General features: G+C 40.3%; 1 protein-coding gene and 3 pseudogenes across 4 annotated transcripts; all 4 read right to left on the bottom strand.

Moving 5' to 3' along the window:
- Positions 1–4078: 4078 nt before the first annotated feature.
- On the bottom strand, positions 4079–4801 carry LOC147009228 (uncharacterized). Its single transcript, XM_085862989.1, has 2 exons — positions 4583–4801; positions 4079–4495 (listed from the first exon to the last, which is right to left on the bottom strand). The coding sequence occupies exons 1-2, from the start codon at positions 4758–4760 to the stop codon at positions 4197–4199; spliced, it is 477 nt and encodes a 158-aa protein (XP_085719115.1). The 5' UTR covers positions 4761–4801; the 3' UTR covers positions 4079–4196.
- Positions 4802–8215: 3414 nt separating this feature from the next.
- LOC147009227 (uncharacterized) lies at positions 8216–11208 on the bottom strand (annotated as a pseudogene). Its single transcript, XR_015052966.1, has 5 exons — positions 11053–11208; positions 9374–9569; positions 9056–9156; positions 8698–8899; positions 8216–8530 (listed from the first exon to the last, which is right to left on the bottom strand). The product of XR_015052966.1 is annotated as an uncharacterized LOC147009227 (transcript).
- A 2076-nt stretch (positions 11209–13284) lies between these two features.
- LOC147009226 (perilipin-1-like) lies at positions 13285–16228 on the bottom strand (annotated as a pseudogene). The gene is made up of 5 exons (XR_015052761.1): positions 16196–16228; positions 14440–14635; positions 14140–14222; positions 13777–13998; positions 13285–13698 (listed from the first exon to the last, which is right to left on the bottom strand). The product of XR_015052761.1 is annotated as a perilipin-1-like (transcript).
- A 2022-nt stretch (positions 16229–18250) lies between these two features.
- Positions 18251–19087, bottom strand: LOC147009225 (uncharacterized; annotated as a pseudogene). Its single transcript, XR_015052762.1, has 2 exons — positions 18869–19087; positions 18251–18772 (listed from the first exon to the last, which is right to left on the bottom strand). The product of XR_015052762.1 is annotated as an uncharacterized LOC147009225 (transcript).
- Positions 19088–22926: the final 3839 nt, after the last annotated feature.

The raw sequence follows: 22926 nt of genomic DNA, 5'->3' as shown, positions 1-22926 counted from the left end.
TCCACAGATCTCCTAATGTCTCTGTTCCTCACTGTTTTGTCCTTCCCTCTCCCACCCCTCTTTTCTCAAGCCCCCGTTGCTGTACATTGTGTGTTAGCTCTCATATGAGCCTCGACAAGGTAAACAAAAAAAGAAAAATGTGTTGGAACAAGTAGAAAACACAGAAAACATAATTATGGCTTAAATCCATGTCTGTATGTTCTTCATTCGGAAAGTTATTTCCATTTCTTAAGTTTTTTAAGGACTTTAAAGAAAATTCAGCATAACCATGGAAACGGCTGAAAAACAATGATAAACCCAAAATATTTTTCGCCAACAATCCATTTCAGAAATGTGACACATCGATGAATTGAAAAATAAATAAATACATGATAAAAAAACAAAGAGGTTGGCCTTTGTTCTACCCGAGGTAGACATACCCCCTTCAAAGGCCCCTCTGATGTCTCCACATTATTTGCTTATCTGGAATTCATATTCCAGATAAGGTATTGTCATCGCGAACCGTCTGTCCATCCATCCGTCCATATTCTTTTTCAACTTCTCCAACCCAACCGCTGGGCTGAAACGGCAGAAATTTCACAGCAACGTTCCTCTCCTTCCTGTCAACAGGGATTGCAAACCTCGTTCTGGTCACAAGACTTTAGGTCAAAATGGCCAACAGAGTAAATTTCTTCACAAATCTTCTCCGCCAGACAAAACAGTCAGAACGCTACCAAATTTGGGTTACAACATTCGGACATGGTCCTGATGTTAAATTGTGGAGGCCGTGTTTATCATGTAATTGGAAGTCTGTCAAAATGGCGGTCACACAAATTCCTTCCAAAATCTTCTCCAAACCCACCAATCAGAATGCTTCCAAATTTGGGAAACAACATTAAGCCAGTGTAGGGATGTTAAATTGCGGATGTCATGCTGATCACATGACCGGAAATATTTCAAAATGGCGGTCATGCAAATTCCTTCCAAAATCTTCTCCAACCCACCAATCAGAATGCTACAGAATTTGGGTTACAATATCACGTCAGCGTAGGGATGTTTAATTGTGCAACTCATGCCGATCATGTGACCGAAAGTGAGTCAAAATGGCCGACAATCAATTGTTTAGAAAATCATGTAAATTCCTTTAACAAACTTCTTCTCCAAGCCCACCTGTCAGAATGCAACCAAATTTGGATTAAAACATGAGAACACATGCCTGGTGTTGGCTTAATAGCTCGTGGTGAGTGGTGGGCTAAGTATCCGAGGATCCTGAGTGCGAATCCTGCTTGGATGTTGAAGTAATACGAGGTGGGGTTGATTCAACCTGTCGTCCATCTGAGGTGGGCAAAATGAGTGCCAGCATGTTGGTATCCTACGTCGAATTGGCGATTCATCCAGGATTGTGCCCAATAACCCAGGAGACTGCTGAGGCAGCACCAACGCTCTGCACAGAGTATGGTCCCAATAGATGGATGGATTACAACACACTCCTGATGTTAAAATGCAGAGGCCATGTTGATCACATGACCCAAAGTTTGTCAAAATAGCCAACTTCGTCAATTTTTGGGAAACCGCATAAATTCCTTCAAAAATCTTCGAGACCCTCCAGTCAGAATGCTACCAAATCTTGGTGACATTAGGTTAGGATTGTAATGCTAAATTGTGGAGGCTATGCTGATCACATGGTCAGAAGTGTGTCAAAATGGTGGTCATGCAAATTCCTTCCAAAATTTTATTCTCCAGACCGACAAAGTTTGGATTATTACATTAGACCAGGGTAGTGATGCTAAATTGCCAGTCATGTCAATCACTTGACCAGAAATGTGTCAAAATTGCCTAATTTTATCAATTTGGGGGGCGGGGGGGGATATATAAATGACTTCAAAAATCTTCTTATCCAGACCCAACAGTCAGAATGCTGCCAAATTTGGGTGATAACATTCGGCCAGGGCCCAGTGGTCCAATTATCTTTCCCACGTGATGTTGGGTGTTTATTCCTTTTTAAATTCATTTTCTCTGTAACAGCTTGAGTGAGACACAAAATTTTCAACATGAGTGACTCATATAGATTTGTCAGTGATAATTGTGAAGCCATAGGTCATTTGGTGTTGCAGCCATGTTGGAAAAGAAAAACATTGGACCTCTTTCTGAAACTGCTCAATGGAAATTTTTTTTTTTTTACTCAGAACATGTCAAGAACTCCCCATTGAGAAAGATTTATGTCATAGGTGCCTTCATTATGTCACTTATGCCAGTTGAAGGCTTTATCTGATAAGTATAGATTTGATCTCTTGCGCCATTGGTAGAATTTAAATTCGCCCTCGAATTGGGTAGTGGATCATGTTAAGTTTCATCGGACAAGGTGGCTCTTTCTATCCAAGATGGCCACCAAACCATGTGACTTGTGACGTAATTTTTATCGTATATGCAGGCATGGAGTTCAATGATATTTGCCAAGTTTGGCTTTGGTTGGGTAAGTGATTCCAGAGAAAACATTTAATTTTTTTCGATGCAATATGGCTGCCAAACCATCTGACCATCAATTATTCATGAACTAATTTATATCCACCAACCAACGAGAATACGTGAGTGAAGTTTCCCCTTGATTTGACCAGCTGTTCTGGAGAAGATGTTTGAAGGTTTTTGGGTAAATTCAATATGGCCACCAAACCATGTGATCTATCAATTAGAAATTAACAAACTTGTAAAATAATGTCTTGGGGAAAGTGTGCATGAAGTTTTGCCAAAATCTGTCCACCCATTCTGGAGAAGAATTTAAAAATTTATCAATATTCAATCCAATATGGCTGACAATCCCTATGACTTATGACATCATAAATTTTCATTCTCCATCCAAGCCGGTAGGGAAGCATGCATGTGAAGTTTCGTGTTAATCGGTTGAGGTTCATTTCTCTCTCTAACATGGCCGCCAAACCATGTGATATAATTTTTTTTACCATGCATGTCACCATGGTGTTAGATACTTGCAAAGTCTCGCTTCGATTGGTTGTCATTCCAGAGAAAATATATAGTTTTCTTCAATCCAATACGGCTGACAAACCATGTGACCTATTAATTATTCTTTAGCAAGCTTATATTCCCTCCCAAAGGAGAATACCTTTTTGATGTTTCTCCTTGATCTGACCAACCATTCTGGAGATGTTTGAGGGTAAATTCAACATGATCATCAAACCATATTATCTATCAATTATAAATTAACAAACTTGTAAAAGGATGTTATGGGGAATGTGTGTGTGCAAAGTTTCACTTTAATCTGTCTTGCCATTTTGAAGATTAAAAATTTTTTTTTTTTTTCAAAACAATATGGCTGCCGAACAGTCACCGATGGTCAATTTTTTTCCTCTGACTGAATTGCTGCGTAGATGACGCTCAAGAAATCTCAAATCATTCCCATGTAGCAGTCAAATTTACCGAGACACCGCTTCACCAGTCAAAAAAAAATAAAAAAAGTTCCTCTGGGGAGTTCATTAACATGTGTGAAGTGACATTTTTCCATTGCACGGTTTGAGACAGAGTTGAAGTTTTTGGTGGTTTATATATATATATATATATATATATATATATATATATATATATATATATATATATATATATATATATATATTTTTTTTTTTTCACGATGTCGGCCGTACCAAGCCACCTATGAGGTCAATCAAGTCCGCTATCAAACGATACATACGATGGTGAAAATATTTTGTCAGACTTGGGGTTCGAGAATTTTAAGCCAAAAATCTGCAACGGAAGAACAAAAACAGAAGGATAAACAATTTGTTACTCAGTCCATTACACTGGATACCATAAAAAACAAATAAATAAAACTCCAAATCCACAAATTAAAAGTCAGTCGAGATCATCTCTCCTCCCCTCAAATGACCATCTTTCCCTTTTTTTTTTTTTTTTGCTTCTTCAGGTTCGTCCTGACTTCAATGCAGCGCTGCATTTGGTGTTCCATTTGAATTGGGAAAGGGGGGGGGGGTTCACAAAAGGAATTCGGGTTTATCCAAGAATGACGGGCTGTTAAACTGAAACAGAATGACGGTCTGCATGACGAGAATGAATTGAGGACCAAAAACAAAAATCACTTTCAGCAAGAATTTTATTTCCATTACCAACAACCAGGAAACCCAATCCATTCAATTCAATGTGAAGCTGAACAAACAAACATTTACAGAATCAGAAATCAGCTGCAGAAATTCTCATTTGCTTTGTTTACCCAGAGCCTCTGCACCGCTCGATTTACAGACATCAGCAGAGCGAGTGGAATCGGGCTTTTCCCCGTTCAACGGGGTCTTCTGCACCGAGTCGAACACCTTGTTGAGAGATTTCAGAATACCGGTTAAATGGACACGACCGCTCTCTGCAACAAGTTGGATCCCGGAAGAACTCTTCGTGAACAGCTCTCGCCCGGCCTTGCTTGATACAGCAAAGAGCAGACGGTAAAAGTCAAGAGCCGAGGAGCTTGGTATGACAACTTTCTCTTCCTTACTCTCACCTTCTGTAGGATGTACAAGTATTAGTCTCAACAGAAGAACGAAAAAAAAAATAAAAAAGACAGCATCATGTCCACACTTCACAATCTTACCTGTCTGATCTTGTGGCAGGTATCCATCCACTTGAGAAAGCATCGAATCTGCACCAGACATGAGCACCTTTCCAAACTTGGTTTTCAGGAGAACGTCTGTACCGTCCAACATGGCCTGCTTGGATCTCTCCAAACCCGCTCCGACCTGGGACTTGGACCAATCCAGAAAGACTCCCATTTGTTTTTGAGCATTTTCTGAGTTCTTCTTCACATCATCAAGAACCTGCGGACAAGGACATGTCCATCAATTACTGCACAGAGGAACATTTAAATTACAAGATTCATTTATTTCTCCAGTTGTAAACAGACATATACACGTCTCCACCAAATTACATTTCACTGCAGAAAGATTCACAATCACTTCCCCCATTCATCGTACCTTGTTGGCAGGTTGCTGCAAGATCGGGACCTTCGCTTCCACAAGATCCAGACCCCGGCAAGCGAGTTAGTCAACAAACTTAACTGAGAATAGATGGGAAAAAAAATAAAAACAAAAAAGTCCACAAAGTTAAAATTAAAAATAAATATATAAACAGAATTTCAGACATGTCCGATGTGCACAGAATCACTCACTCTGTGGATGAAGAATCCTGGCGATTGGTTGGATCCCACTGGAGACGATCACAGCTACTCCCGTAACGCCCTGTTCCACCATATTACCCACAGAGAGAAGAACAGGCCGAGACTCCTTCCCTCTCTTGTAGGACTGAACCAACTCATCCACGGCAGAACTGAACAACGGGAGTGAATACAATCTCTGCACCACATTCTGTGGACAAGAACGAGGTTAAAACAATGAGGATCTCATTCTGAAACAGCAAGGGATTAACTTTTAATATTCTTGTAAAAAAGATCTGATCCTGGGAATCAAATATCAAAACCACAAAATCACCTCATCAGTACAGGTTACATGAACATCCATCATTTAGTTTGTGCCTTTACACCTCAGAGCAAACAAGCAGAGACTCATGAGTAAACACAATGGAACACGAGCTCGGCAACCTCACACATTGAACATGATGTCTTCTGTATAAACTCACACTGTGTCATGTGTACGAAAATAAACGCTGCCCATTCGACCTGCTCAAAAACTAAACCACCAAACACTGTCAGGCCACATTAGAAAGGTTTGCACTACAAATGAGGGATTAGTAGATTAATGGAAGATGAGTATTCAAACCTTCAGAACATTCACATGAACCGTTTACATTGGAATTCGATGTTTGAACAAACCACAACTTCAGGGTGTAACACATACAGGAAGGGCCCAAACCCCAACCCACCACACCTGTCCATCAGTTCACCTCCATTAAAACGTTTCAACAATTCAAACAAATCATATTTAAATCCCTGGGGATTTGCTCCAGTTATCTCAACTAATCAGATTCGAAATCGAACTCGACCTCGATCCACCAGATTCAGATGAAGAACCAACGAACCCACCTTGGTACCGACGGTCTGAACCTCCACGGCCATTACGTTCAAACCGAGAACCGTTTAACGGGGAGAGAAACGGGGAGAGAAACGGGGAGAGAAACGGGGAGAGAAACGGGGAGAGAAACGGGGAGGATTACCTGGACCGACAAGAGTTAAATCAAGGTGAAAACCACCAGGTGGGGACCGGGAAACTGAACCACGTGACAGAAAAGGGAAGGACAAAACGAATGAACTTCTTTTTACCTTTTTATACAAAAACACGAACACCTGGTCCTCTGACGTCACAACGGTGCGCACTCACTATCAGGAATTTCACCCAAATTATCATTTTATTTCACTCCGAGGATTTATTAAAACAATGATATTTACACAAACATGGAACATTCTCGATGTTTACACGTGACTCCGTTTATGTGTTTTATTTAAATCTTATAATCATAAACATGTCAAAGAAAACCAGCACACGGCAGGTGGTCATTTTGCCCGTATACCTGTACCGACTCACGGCAAGTGGTCATTTGGCCCACTCTACCTGTGCCTGCACACAGCAGGTGGTCATTTGGCCCACTCTACCTGTGCCTGCACACAGCAGGTGGTCATTTGGCCCTCTATACCTGTACCAGCACACGGCAGGTGGTCATTTGGCCCTCTATACCTGTACCAGCACACAGCAGGTGGTCATTTGGCCCTCTATACCTGTACCAGCACACAGCAGGTGGTCATTTGGCCCGCTATATTATTACCGATTTATTAATTACTTATTTATTTTATCTTTCATCTGCACAATATCTCAGCCATCCTTTGAGCTCGGAAGCCGATATGAGACAAAAGTGCAGAAGTGCTTTGGCAAAAATGCAATTTTTGTCAGTAAAAGTCAGTAAAATAATGACTTTGGAAAAGGTTGCATGACGTTTTACCTGTATCTGTCCAGCCATGCCGGAGAAGAAGATTTAAATTTTTTTTATCAATTTTCAATCCAATAAAGCTGACAAACCATAATTATGACCTTTGACATAAATTTTCATTCTGCCTCCAAGGGGTCGGGAAACACACATGTGAAGTTTTGTGTTCATCGGTTGAGGTTCATTTCTCTCTCCAAGATGGCCACCAAACCATGTGATGTCATAATTGTTTTTACCATGAATATCACCATGGTGTTTGATGATACTTGCAAAGTTTCACTTCGATTGGTTGTCATTCCAGAGAAAATATTTAATATTTTCTTCAATCCAATACTGCTGACAAACCATGTGACCTATGAATTATTCAGTAACAAACTTGTGTTCCCGAACCAAGTAAATTACGTTTGTGACGTTTCCCCTTGATCTCACCAATCATTCTGGAGAAGTTTGAGGGTAAGTTCAATCTGACCACCAAACCATGTGACCTTCCAATTATAAATTAACAAACTTGTAAAAGGATGTTATGCAGAATGTGTGTGCAAAGCTTCACCTTCATCTGTCTTGCCATTCTGAAGATTAAAAAATGATGTTTTTTTTCAAAACAATATGGCTGCCGAAAATTCACCGATGTCATAATTTTTTTCCTGCAGTGAATTGTTGCATAGATGATGCTGAAGTTTCAAATTCTTCCCACGCAGCATTGTCAAATTTTCTGGGATAGCACTTACAAAAAAAAAAAAAAAAGATGTTCCCCCTGGGTTGTTCATTAACAAATGTGAAGTGAATTTTTTTTTTTTTTTCCATTGCATGGTGAGATAGAGGTCAAGTGTTTGGGGGTTTTTTTTGTTTCCAAGATAAAGGCCATACCTCATCACCTATGACATCATAAAAAAAGACATTCGATGGTTAAGATATTTTGTCGATCAGACCAAGTTGCCCAAAATATTTAAAGCCAAAAAAATCAAAAATAAAAATATCTGCGTCAGAATTTTTTATAGGTTACTCAGTCCTTTTGAGATACCATAACAAAAATAAATAAATAAAATAAACTCCTGCTCACTCTAAATCTCCACATCCACCAGCCTTAAATAATAAAGAACAAATTAAGTCACTTAAAATCATCCCTCCTCCCCTCAAACATCTTTTTTTGCTTCAGGTTCCTCCTGATGAAAACAGTGCTGCATTTGAATTGGGAAGGGGGGGGGGGTTCACTAACAAGGAAGTGTTTATACATGAATGACGGGCTGTTGGATGAGGTCTGCAAGACAAGAATGAAATGAGGACCAAAAAAAACTTCAGCAAGAATTTTATTTCCATTTCCAAAACCATGAAATCCAATGTGAAGCTGCACAAACAAACATTTACAAAATGAGAAATCAGCTGCAGACCTTCTCATTTGCTTTGTTTACCCAGAGCCTCTGCACCACTCAATTTACAAATATCACCAGAGCGAGTGGAATCGGGTTTTTCCCCGTTCAACGGGGTCTTCTGCATCGAGTAGAACACCGTGTTGAGAGATTTGAGAATGCCGGTTAAATGGACACGACCGCTCTCTGCAGCAAGATGGATCCCGGAAGAACTCGTCCTGAACAGCTCTTGCCCGGCCTTGCTTGACACAGCAAAGAGCCGACGGTAAAAGTCAAGAGCCGAGGAGTTTGGTATGACAACTTTCTCTTCCTTACTCTCACCTTCTGTAGGATGTACAAGTATTAGTCTCGACAGAAGAACTTAAAAAAAAATTAAAAAAATCATCATGTCCACACTTCACAATCTTACCTGTCTGATCTTGAAGCAGGTATCCATCCACTTGAGAAAGCATCGAATCTGCACCAGACATGACCACCTGTCCAAACTTGGTTTTCAGGAGAGAGTCTGTACCGTCCAACACGGCCTGCTTGGATCTCTCCAAAACCGCTCCGACCTGGGACTTGGACCAATCCAGAAGGACTCCCATTTGTTTTTGGGCATTTTGTAAGTTCTTTTCACATCATCAAGAACCTGCGGAGAAGGAAATGTCCCTCAATTACTGCACAGTGGAACATTTAAATTACAGGATTCATTTATTTCTCCAGTTGAAAAGACATACACATGTCTCCACCAAATTACATTTCACGACAGAAAGATTCACAATCACTTCCCCCATTCCCCGTACCTTGTTGGCAGGTTGCTGCAAGATCGGGACCTTCGCTTCCACAAGATCCAGACCCCGGCAAGCGAGCTCATCAACAAACTTAACTGAGAAAACACATTGTGTGAACCTCAAAGATCAGAGAAATAACTTAACATGGAACATGCGGAAGGGAAAACTTCAACAACTGCCTGAAACAACCGCAATCCTTCTCCACAATAGATGGGAAAAAAAATTTAAAAAATGAAAGTCCACAAAGTTAAAGATAAAAAGAAATATATAAACAGAATTTCAGACACGTCCGATGTGCACAGAAATACTCACACTGTGGATGAAGAATCCTGGCGATTGGTTGGATCCCACTGGAGACGATCACAGCTACTCCCGTAACTCCCTGTTCCACCATATTACCCACAGAGAGAAGAACAGGCCGAGACTCCTTCCCTCTCTTGTAGGACTGAACCAACTCATCCACGGCAGAACTGAACAACGGCAGTGAATACAATCTCTGCACCACATTCTGTGGACAAGAACAAAGTTTAAAATGAGAGGATGTCTCATGCTGAAACAGCAAGGGATTAACTTCTAATATTCTTGTAAAAAAAGATCTGATCCTGGGAATCAAATATCAAAGCCACAACCTCACCTTATCAGTACAGGTTACATGAACATCCATCATTTAGTTTGTGCCTTTACACCTCAGAGCAAACAAGCAGAGACTCATCAGGAAACACAATGGAACACGAGCTCGGCAACCTCACACATTGACCATGATGTCTTCTGGATTCACTCACAATGTGTCATGTACATGTACGTGTATGTGTAAGAAAATAAACGCTGCCCATTCTACCTTGAAGTCGAGAAACCTTTGTTGGAGGAAAATAAAATGAAACCAGCACAGAGTAAAACCACCAGCACACTGGCTCAACTGGTCCACTTCCATGTTTTTTTATTATTCATTTTAAACTGTTAAAGTTCACAAAGTGTGGAAACGACAATTTAAAATAGAGAACAAAAAATAATTTACACACAGTAACATCTCTCAAATTACAAAAACTACAATGTGAGTAACACGTACCATGTGCTGGGGCCTCATGGGGTGTGAATGGACCGGGTACCTCCCAATAACTTGGTGGTGGCAGAGAGTTATACAATTTAGTTTAGTTACAATGTGTTACTTGCTCACACCAAGTGTGGTTTTGTGTGATGATCTTCAAAGTAAGTTTACGTTCATGACCTTTGGTAATAGTTTTTTTTTCTCCAGATACATTGACCCTGCAGTGATTGGGGAAGTACGTGTGGTACAGTTTAATATACACATATATGTATGTATTTATATTTAAATATCGCTGCAAATGTTTCAGGAGATGAATCGTTTTAACACCACGTACTTCAATTTTGAAATCAATTTTATTTATTTATAATTAAAATTGATCTTTCAAGCTCTTGACACTGAGTGGGTTCGGGTACGACGACACCAACCCAATGGTTTTGTGACATTTGCACAACAACGGCCAACATTGTAAAGTTATCTGGACCTGCACAATGAGGTAATTTTACACACACACAAAACACAAACACAAACACACACAAACACACACACACATAATTTGTTTGTTTTTTTTAACTGCACGAGTCTGTTTGTATAAACCATCATAAGTCTCACCACCAAACACTGTCAGGCCACATTAGAAAGGTTTGCTCTACAAATGAGGGATTAGTAGATGAATGGAAGATGAGTATTTAAACCTTCAGAACATTCACATGAACCGTTTGGATTGGAATTGGATGTTTAAACAAACCACAACTTCAGGGTGTAACATACAGGAAGGACCCAAACCCCAATCCACCACACCTGTCCATCAGTTCACCTCCATTAAAACGTTTCAACAATTCAAACGAATCATATTTCAATCCCAGAGATTTGCTCCAGTTATCCCAACGAATCAGATTCGAACTCGAACTCGATCCACCAGGTTCAGATGAAGAACCAACGAACCCACCTTGGTACCGACGGTCTGAACCTCCACGGCCATTACGTTCAAACCGAGAACCGTTTAACAGGGAGAGAAACGGGGAGGATTACCTGGACCGGCAAGGGTTAAATCAAGGTGAGAACCACCAGGTGGGGACTGGGAACCTGAACCACGGGATAGAGAAGGAAGGGACAAAACGAATGAATTTTTTTTTTTTTTAACCTTTTTATACAAAAACACGAACACCTGGTCCTCTGACGTCACAACGGTGCGCATTCACAATCAGGAATTTCACCCAAATTATCATTTTATTTCACTCCGAGGATTTATTAAAACAATGATATTTACACAAACATGGAACATTCTCGATGTTTCCACGTGACTCCGTTTATGTGTTTTATTTAAATCTTATAATCAGAAACATGTCAAAGAAAACCAGCACACAGCAGGTGGTCATTTGGCCCGTTATACCTGTACCGACTCACGGCAAGTAGTCATTTGGCCCACTCTCCCTGTGCCTGCACACAGCAGGTGGTCATTTGGCCCACGATACCTGTGCCAGCACACAGCAGGTGGTCATTTGGCCCGTTATACCGGAACCGACTCACGGCAAGTGGTCATTTGGCCCACTCTACCTGTGCCTGCACACAGCAGGTGGTCATTTGGCCCACGATACCTGTGCCTGCACACAGCAGGTGGTCATTTGACCCTCTATACCTGTACCAGCACACAGCAGGTGGTCATTTGGCCTGCTATATTATTACCGATTTATTAATTACTTATTTATTTTATCTTTCATCTGGACAATATCTCAGCCATCCTTTGAGCTCGGAAGCCGATATGAGACAAAAGTGAAGAAGTGCTTTGGCAAAAATGCAATTTTTGTCAGTAAAAGTCAGTAAAATAATGACTTTGGGAAAGGTTGCATGACGTTTTGCCTGTATCTGTCCAGCCATGCCGGAGAAGAAGATTTTAAAAATTTATTAATTTTCAATCCAATAAAGCTGACGAACCATAATTATGACCTTTAACATAAATTTTCATTCTGCCTCCAAGGGGTCGGGAAACACACATGTGAAGTTTTGTGTTCATCGGTTGAGGTTCATTTTTCTCTCCAAGATGTCCAGCAAACCATGTGGTCATAATTGTTTTTACCATGAATATCACCATTGTGTTCGATGATACTTGCAAAGTTTCACTTCGATTGGTTGTCATTCCAGAGAAAATATTTAATATTTTCTTCAATCCAATACGGCTGACAAACCATGTGACCTATGAATTATTCATTAACAAACTTGTGTTCCCGATCCAAGTAAATTACGTTTGTGACGTTTCCCCTTGATCTCACCAATCATTCTGGAGAAGTTTGAAGGTAAATTCAATATGAACACCAAACCATGTGACCTTCCAATTATAAATTAACAAACTTGTAAAAGGATGTTATGGGGATGTGTGTGCAAAGCTTCACCTTCATCTGTCTTGCCATTCTGAAGATTAAAAAGTTTTTTTTTTTCCAAAACAATATGACTGCCGAATATTCACCGATGTCATAATTTTTTTCCTGCAGTGAATTGTTGCATAGATGACGCTGAGGAAGTTTCCAATTCTTCCCACGCAGCATTGTCAAATTTTCTGGGATACCACTTATAATAAAAAAAAAAAAAAAAAAGATTAAGATGTTGCCCCTGGGTCGTTCATTAACATATGTGAAGTGAATTTTTTTCCATTGCATGTTGAGATAGAGGTCAAGTGTTTGGGGTTTGTTTCCAAGATGAAGGCCGTACCACGTCACCTATGACGTCATAATCAATGCCATTAAAAAAAAAAGACAAACGATGGTTAAAATATTTTGTCGATCAGACTTAAAGTTGCCAAAAAAAAAAAAAAAAACACAAAATCTCCGTCAGAATAACAAACAGAATTTTTTTTTTTTTAAGGTTACTCAGTCCTTGAGATATCATAACAAAAATAAAATAAACTCCTGCTCACTCCAAAACTCCACATCCACCAGCCTTAAAGAATACATGGCACAAATTAAAAGTCAGTCCAAATCATCCTTCCTCCTCTGAAAGATCTTTTTTTTTTTGCTTCAGGTTTCTCCTGACGAACACAGTGATGCATTTGGTGTTCCATTTGAATTGGGAAGGGGGGGGGGTTCACCAACAAGGAATTGGTGTTTATACATGAATGACGGGCTGTTGAATGAGGTCTGCAAGACGAGATTACAACCAAGATAAGAATGAATTGAGGACCAAAAAACTTTCAGCAAGAATTTTATTTCCATTACCAAAACCATGAAATCCAATCCATTTCAATCCAATGTGAATCTGCACAAACAAACATTTACAAAATGAGAAATCACCTGCAGATGTTCTCATTTGCTTTGTTTACCCAGAGTCTCTGCAGCGCTCGATTTACAGATATCACCAGAGCGAGCGGAATTGGGTTTTTCCCCATTCAACGGGGTCTTCTGCATCGAGTAGAACACCTTGTTTAGAGATTTGAGAATGTCGGTGAAATGGACACGACCGCTCTCTGCAGCAACTTGGATCCCGGAAGAACTCGTCCTGAACAGCTCTCGCCCAGCCTTGCTTGATACAGCAAAGAGCCGACGGTAAAAGTCAAGAGCCAAGGAGCTTGGTATGACAACTTTCTCTTCCTTACCCTCACCTGCTGTAGGATGTACAAGTATTAGTCTCGACAGAAGAACTTAAAAAAAAAAATCATCATGTCCACACTTCACAATCTTACCTGTCTGATGTTGTGGCAGGTATCCATCCACTTGAGAAAGCATAGAGTCTGCACCAGACATGACCACCTGCCCAAAATTGGTTTTCAGTAGCGAGTCTGTACCTTCAACACGGCCTGCTTGGATCTCCCCAAACCCGCTCCGACCTGGGACTTGGACCAATCTAGAAGGACCCCCATTTGTTTTTGGGCATTTTGTAAGTTCTTCTTCACATCATCAAGAACCTGCGGACAAGGAAATGTCCATCAATTACTGCATAGTGGAACATTTAAATTACAAGATTCATTTATTTCTCCAGTTGAAAACAGACATATACACATCTCCACCACAGAAAGATTCACAATTACTTCCCCCATTCCCCATACCTTGTTGGCAGGTTGCTGCAAGATCGGGACCTTCGCTTCCACAAGATCCAGACCCCGGCAAGCGAGTTCGTCAACAAACTTAACTGAGAAAACACATTGTGTGAACCTCAAAGATCAGAGAAATATTTTAACATGGAACATGTGGAAGGGAAAACTTCAACAACTGCCTGAAACAACCACAATCCTTCTCCACAATAGATGGGGGAAAAAAATAAATAAGTAAAAGTCCACAAAGTTAAAGTAAAAAATAAATATGTAAACAGAATTTCAGATACGTCCGATGTGCACAGAATCACTCACTCTGTGGATGAAGAATCCTGGCGATTGGTTGGATCCCACTGGAGACGATCACAGCTACTCCTGTAACTCCCTGTTCCACCATATTACCCACAGAGAGAAGAACAGGCCGAGACTCCTTCCCTCTCTTGTAGGACTGAACCAACTCATCCATAGCAGAACTGAACAACGGGAGTGAATACAATCTCTGCACCACATTCTGTGGACAAGAACGAGGTTAACACAATGAGGACATTCTGAAACAGCAAGGGATTAACTTTTAATATTCTTGTAAAAAAGATCTGATCCTGGGAATCAAATATCAAAGCCCCAACCTCACCTTATCAGTACAGGTTACATGAACATCCATCATTTAGTTTGTGCCTTTACACCTCAGAGCAAACAAGCAGAGACTCATCAGGAAACACAATGGAACACGAGCTCGGCAACCTCACACATTGAACATCATGTCTTCTGCATTCACTCACACTGTCATGTACATGTGTGAGAAAATAAACGCTGCCCATTCGACCTGCACAAAAACCTTTGTTGGAGGAAAATAAAATGAAACCAGCACAGAGTAAAACCACCAGCACACTGGCTCAACTGGTCCACTTCTTTGTTTTTTATTATTCATTTTAAACTGTTAAAGTTCACAAAGTGTGGAAACGACAATTTAAAATAGAGAACAAAAAATAATTTATCCACAGACACATCTCTCAAATTACAAAAACTACAATGTGAGTAACACGTACCATGTGCTGGGGCCTCATGGGGTGTGAATGGACCGGGTACCTCCCAATAACTTGGTGGTGGCAGAGAGTTTTACAATTTACAAATTTAATTTAGTTACAATGTGTTACTTGCTCACACCAAGTGTGGTTTTGTGTGATGATCTTCAAAGTAAGTTTACGTTAATGACCTTAGTCATATTTTTTTTTCTCCAGATATATTGACCCTGCAGTGGTTGGGGAAGTACGTGTGGTACAGTTTAATATATATATATATATATATATATATATATATATATATATATATATAAATATATATATATAAATATCGCTGCAAACGTTTCAGGAGATGAATCGTTTTAACACCTCGTACTTCAATTTTCAAATCAATTATATTTATTTCTAATTAAAATTGATCTTTGAACCTCTTGACAATGTGTGGGTTCGGGTATGACGACACCAACCCAATGGTTTTGTGACATTAGCACAACAACGGCCAACATTGTAAAGTTATCTGGACCTGCACAAAGAGGTAATTTTACACACACACACACACACACACACACACACACACACACACACACACACACACACACACACACACACACACACACACACACACACACACACACACACACACAATTTTTTTTTTTTTTTAACTGCACGAGTCTGTTTGTATAAACCATCGAGTCTCACCACCAAACACTGTCAGGCCACATTAGAAAGGTTTGCTCTACAAATGAGGGATTAGTAGATTAATGGAGGATGGGGATTCAAACCTTCAGAGAACATTGACATAAACCGTTTACATTGGAATTGGATGTTTAAACAAACCACAACTTCAGGGTGTAACACATACAGGAAGGGCCCAAACCCCAACCCACCACACCACACCTGTCCATCAGTTCACCTCCATTAAAACGTTTCAACAATTCAAACGAATTATGTTTAACTCCCCGGGGATTTGCTCCAGTTATCCCAACTAATCAGATTCGAACTCGAACCCGAACTCGATCCACCAGATTCAGAGGAAGAACCAACGAACCCACCTTGGTACCGACGGTCTGAACCTCCACGGCCATTACGTTCAAACCGAGAACCGTTTAACGGGGAGAGAAAGGGGGAGAGAAAGGGGGGAGAGAAAGGGGGGAGAGAAAGGGGGAGAGAAAGGGGGAGAGAAAGGGGGAGAGAAAGGGGGAGAGAAAGGGGGAGAGAAAGGGGGAGAGAAAGGGGGAGAGAAAGGGGGAGAGAAAGGGGGAGAGAAAGGGGGAGAGAAAGGGGGGGAGAGAAACGGGGAGAGAAACGGGGAGAGAAACGGGGAGAGAAACGGGGAGAGAAACGGGGAGAATTACCTCGACAGACAAGAGTTAAATCAAGGTGAAAACCACCAGGTGGAGACCGGGAACCTGAACCACGTGACAGATAAGGGAAGGACAAAACGAATGAATTTTTTTTTTTTTTAACCTTTTTATACAAAAACACGAACACCTGGTCCTCTGACGTCACAACGGTGCGCACTCACAATCAGGAATTTCACCCAAATTATCATTTTATTTCACTCCGAGGATTTATTAAAACAATGATATTTACACAAACATGGAACATTCTCGATGTTTACACGTGACTCCGTTTATGTGTTTTATTTAAATCTTATAATCATATTCATGTCAAAGAAAACCAGCACACGGCAGGTGGTCATTTGACCCTCTATACCTGTACCAGCACACAGCAGGTGGTCATTTGGCCCGCTATATTATTAACGATTTATTAATTACTTATTTATTTTATCTTTCATCTGGACAATATCTCAGCCATCCTTTGAGCTCGGAAGCCGATATGAGACAAAAGTGAAGAAGTGCTTTGGCAAAAATGCAATTTTTGTCAGTAAGTCAGTAAAATAATGACTTTGGGAAAGGTTGCATGACGTTTTGCCTGTATCTGTCCAGCCATGCCGGAGAAGAAGATTTTAAAAATTTATCAATTTTCAATCCAATAAAGCTGACAAACCATAATTATGACCTTTAACATAAATTTTCATTCTGCCTCCAAGGGGTCGGGAAACACACATGTGAAGTTTTGTGTTCATCGGTTGAGGTTCATTTTCTCTCTCCAAGATGGCCACCAAACCATGTGATGTCATAATTGTTTTTACCATGAATATCACCATGGTGTTCGATGATACTTGCAAAGTTTCACTTCGATTGGTTGTCATTCCAGAGAAAATATTTAATATTTTCTTCAATCCAATACTGCTGACAAACCATGTGACCCATGAATTATTCAGGAACAAACTTGTGTTCCCGAACCAAGTAAATTACGTTTGTGACGTTTCCCCTTGATCTCACCAACCATTCTGGAGAAGTTTGAGGGTAAGTTCAATCTGACCACCAAACTATGTGACCTTCCAATTATAAATTAACAAACTTGTAAAAGGATGTTATGCGGAATGTGTGTGCAAAGCTTCACCTTCATCTGTCTTGCCATTCTGAAGATTAAAAAATGATTTTTTTTTTAAAAACAATATGGCTGCCGAAAAGTCACCGATGTCATAATTTTTTTCCTGCAGTGAATTGTTGCATAGATGATGCTGAAGTTTCAAATTCTTCCCACACAGCATTGTCAAATTTTCTGGGATACCACTTACAAAAAAAAAAGAAAAAAAAAAAGATGTTCCCCCTCGGTCGTTCATTAACATATGTGAAGTGAATTTTTTTTTCCACTGCATGGTGAGATAGAGGTCAAGTGTTTGGGGTTTTTTTTTTTTGTTTGTTTCCAGGATAAAGGCCATACCACATCACCTATGACGTCACAATCAGATATGCCATAAAAAAAAGATACATTCGATGGTTAAGATATTTTGATCAGACCAAGTTGCCCAAAATATTTAAAGGCAAAAAAAAACAAAAAAAAAACACTAAATCTGCGTCAGAATTTTTTATAGGTTACTCAGTCCTTTTGAGATACCATAACAAAAATAAATAAAATCCTGCTCAATCCAAATCTCCATATCCACCAGCCTTAAATAATAAAGAACAAATTAAGTCACTTAAAATCATCCCTCCTCCCCTCAAACATCTTTTTTTTTGCTTCAGGTTCCTCCTGATGAACACATTGCTGCATTTGAATTGGGAAGGGGGGGGGGGGTTCACGAACAAGGAAGTGTTTATACATGAATGACGGGCTGTTGGATGAGGTCTGCAAGACGAGAATGAAATGAGGACCAAAAAAAACTTCAGCAAGAATTTTATTTCCATTTCCAAAACCATTCAATTCAATGTGAATCTGCACAAACAAACATTTACAAAATGAGAAATCAGCTGCAGACCTTCTCATTTGCTTTGTTTACCCAGAGCCTCTGCACCACTCGATTTACAGATATCACCAGAGCGAGCGGAATCGGGTTTTTCCCCGTTCAACGGGGTCTTCTGCACCGAGTCGAACACCGTGTTGAGAGATTTGAGAATGCCGGTAAAATGGACACGACCACTCTGCAGCAACTTGGATCCCGGAAGAACTCTTCCTGAACAGCTCCTGCCCGGCCTTGCTTGATACAGCAAAGAGCCGACGGTAAAAGTCAAGAGCCGAGGAGCTTGGTATGACAACTTTCTCTTCCTTACTCTCACCTTCTGTAGGATGTACAAGTATTAGTCGACAGAAGAACTAAGAAAGGAAAAAACAAACAAAAAAAAAAACAGCATCATGTCCACAATTCACAATCTTACCTGTCTGATCTTGTGGCAGGTATCCATCCACTTGAGAAAGCATCGAATCTGCACCAGACTTGACCACCTGTCCAAACTTGGTTTTCAGCAGAGAGTCTGTACCGTCCAACACGGCCTGCTTGGATCTCTCCAAACCCGCTCCGACCTGTGACTTGGACCAATCCAGAAAGACTCCCATTTGTTTTTGAGCATTTTGTAAGTTCTTCTTCACATCATCAAGAACCTGCGGACAAGGACATGTCCATCAATTACTGCACAGAGGAACATTTAAATAACAAGATTCATTTATTTCTCCAGTTGTAAACAGACATATACACGTCTCCACCAAATTACATTTCACGACAGAAAGATTCACAATTACTTCCCCCATTCCCCATACCTTGTTGGCAGGTTGCTGCAAGATCGGGACCTTCGCTTCCACAAGATCCAGACCCCGGCAAGCGAGTTCGTCAACAAACTTAACTGAGAAAACACATTGTGTGAACCTCAAAGATCAGAGAAATAACTTAACATGGAACATGCGGAAGGGAAAACTTCAACAACTGCCTGAAACAACCGCAATCCTTCTCCACAATAGATGGGAAAAAAATTTAAAAAATGAAAGTCCACAAAGTTAAAGATAAAAAGAAATATATAAACAGAATTTCAGACATGTCCGATGTGCACAGAATCACTCACTCTGTGGATGAAGAATCCTGGCGATTGGTTGGATCCCACTGGAGACGATCACAGCTACTCCCGTAACTCCCTGTTCCACCATATTACCCAAAGAGAGAAGAACAGGCCGAGACTCCTTCCCTCTCTTGTAGGACTGAACCAACTCATCCACGGCAGAACTGAACAACGGGAGTGAATACAATCTCTGCACCACATTCTGTGGACAAGAACAAAGTTTAAAATGAGAGGATGTCTCATGCTGAAACAGCAAGGGATTGACTTTTAATATCCTTGTAAAAAGATCTGATCCTGGGAATCAAATATCAAAGCCACAACCTCACCTCATCAGTACAGGTTACATGAACATCCATCATTTAGTTTGTGCCTTTACACCTCAGAGCAAACAAGCAGAGACTCATGAGGAAACACAATGGAACACGAGCTCGGCAACCTCACACATTGAACATGATGTCTTCTGGATTCACTCACAATGTGTCATGTATATGTATGTGTATGTGTCAGAAAATAAACGCTGCCATTCTACCCTGAAGTAGAGAAACCTTTGTTGGAGGAAAATAAAATGAAACCAGCACAGAGTAAAACCACCAGCACACTGGCTCAACTGGTCCACTTCCATGTTTTTTATTATTCATTTTAAACTATTAAAGTACACAAAGTGTGGAAACGACAATTTAAAATAGAGAACAAAAAATAATTTATACACAGACACATCTCTCAAATTACAAAAACTACAATGTGAGTAACACGTACCATGTGCTGGGGCCTCATGGGATGTGAATGGACCGGGTACCTCCCAATAACTTGGTGGTGGCAGAGAGTTTTACAATTTAGTTTAGTTACAATGTGTTACTTGCTCACACCAAGTGTGGTTTTGTGTGATGATCTTCAAAGTATGTTTGCGTTCATGACCTTTGGTCATAGTTTTTTTTTCTCCAGATACATTGACCCTGCAGTGGTTGGGGAAGTACGTGTGGTACAGTTTAAAATATATATATTTATATTTAAATATCGCTATAAATGTTTCAGGAGATGAATCGTTTTAACACCTCGTACTTCAATTTTGAAATCAATTATATTTATTTCTAATTAAAATTGATCTTTGAACCTCTTCACAATGTGTGGGTTCGGGTACGACAACACGAGCCCAATGGTTTTGTGACATTAGCACAACAACGGCCAACATTGTAAAGTTATCTGGACCTGCACAATGAGGTAATTTTACACACACACACAATTTGTTTTTTTGTTTTTATAACAGCATGAGTCTCACTACCAAACACTGTTGGGCCATATTAAAAAAAAGTTTGCTATACAAATGAGGGATTAGTAGATTAATGGAGAATGGGGATTCAAACCTTCAGAACATTCACATGAACCGTTTGGATTGAAATTGGATGTTGAAACAAACCACAACTTCAGGGTGTAACATACAGGAAGGGCGCAAACCCCAACCCACCACACCTGTCCATCAGTTCATCTCCATTAAAACGTTTCAACAATTCAAACGAATCATATTTAAATCCTCGGGGATTTGCTCCAGTTACCCCAACTAATCAGATTCGAAATCGAAATCGAACTCGACCTCGATCCATCAGGTTCAGATAAAGAACCAACGAACCCACCTTGGTATCGACGGTCGGAACCTCCACGGCCATTACGTTCAAATCGAGAACCGTTTAACGGGGAGAGAAACGGGGAGGATTACCTGGACCGATAAGGGTTAAATCAAGGTGAGAACCACCAGGTGGGGACCGGAAACCTGAACCACGGGACAGAGAAGGGAAGGACAAAACGAACGAATTTTTACCTTTTTATACAAGAAACATGAACACCTGTTCCTCTGACGTAACAACGGTGCGCACTCACAATCAGGAATTTCACCCAAATTATCATTTTATTTCACTCCGAGGATTTATTAAAACAATGATATTTACACAAACATGGAACATTCTAGATGTTTCCACGTGACTCCGTTTATGTCTTTTATTTCAATCTTGTCATCATAAACATGTCAAAGAAAACCCGCACACGACAGGTGGACACGTCTTCCTTCCCGCTCGCCAAGCAGTTTGCTGAAGTCAAAGGTCTCAAGGAAACATTCCAACTGAACAGAGTGTTCAACACTTTTTTCCAACATGGCAGTTTGCATAGAAGTAGTCAAGATGAGAAGGGCACTCGGTGGAGTACATACCTCCATCACGTAATACCTGATCCACGACAACATATCGAGCCCAATACATGTTTGAAATATCATGTTACACAGGACTATATTGTTTTTGGCCCGATCTCTCAATGGGGAAGAATCAGTTAAAAAGTTCTCAGATCTGGATATTCACCAAAATTAACCATTGTTATTGTTATCCTTGGCCCGTCACCGACAAACACAAAAAACAAATTTAGAACGATTGCTTGAAAACTGTGGCCCAACATTGTGTGACAAAGAGACAGACAGACAAACAGACAGACAGACAGACAGACAAACAGACGGACAGAAAAAACAATCACTCCTCGAGCCACACTTGTCTGAAACGGAACGGCACGTCATGGAGCCGATACCTCCACCAGGTTGGATAATTTACATTTTGTATCCCACTGATGGGACGGAGGAAACCAAAATCCAATCGGCTTGTTCTCGTGAATGAACCAACTCCTCCACCTCATTTTGTCACACGTCGTGCACAACTTTTGGAGATATCACATACATTGTTTTTGGCCCAATCTCTCAATGGTGAAGAATCACTCAAAAAAATTCTCAGGTCCGGATACAGATCTGGATGTTCACCAGAATTAAGCGTTGACGTCCTTGGCTGGTCACCACACACAAAACATTTCAGAAAAATTGCGTGAAAACTGTGGCCAGACAAAAAACTAACAGACAGACACACAAACAAATGCAACAGACCAACATACTTGGTGAAATTTTTGTTGCCAAGCAACAAACAGCAGAATAACAAATCGACCGACAAATATACTTGAAAAATCTTCGACGTTGAAATTTCAACAAACAAACGGACAAACAAACACCAGAGAAACAAACAGACAGACAGGGACGAAAATGTAACCTCCTTCCACCCTCGGTGGTGGAGATAAAATAAAAAGAAAAACAAAAATAAGTTTTCAAACGGAGTCAAATCACGCGGTTTCAACACCAAAAGAGCCAGATTTCCTCGAATTTAATGATCATAACGGTGACAGCCATATTGGATATATGCAAATAAAGGGCAAATGCTATCAAAAAGTTGCTCATTTAAAAAAACTTCTCCTGAATGTGGAGATTATTTTAAAACTTTAGATAATTCAAAAATTCCATCCAGAAGGTGCAAAATAATGTTCTGAAGTTGAACATGTTTCACAGAGGCGGCCATCTTGGATTGATGGAA

Source organism: Eptatretus burgeri, chromosome 17, assembly GCF_056783735.1.
Source record: "Eptatretus burgeri isolate ZD-2024b chromosome 17, Ebu_testis_v1, whole genome shotgun sequence".
In the NCBI taxonomy this organism is placed as follows: Eukaryota; Metazoa; Chordata; class Myxini; order Myxiniformes; family Myxinidae; genus Eptatretus; species Eptatretus burgeri.
This window is presented reverse-complemented; position numbering and strand designations above follow the sequence as displayed.

Bases quoted from the DNA above. Each gene is read 5' to 3' on its own strand.
- LOC147009228 (XM_085862989.1), bottom strand. From the start codon at position 4,760: ATGGGAGTCTTTCTGGATTGGTCCAAGTCCCAGGTCGGAGCGGGTTTG. The intron at 4,496-4,582 runs GTAAGATTGTGA...TACATCCTACAG, and splicing joins CCTGCCACAAGATCAGACAG to AAGGTGAGAGTAAGGAAGAG.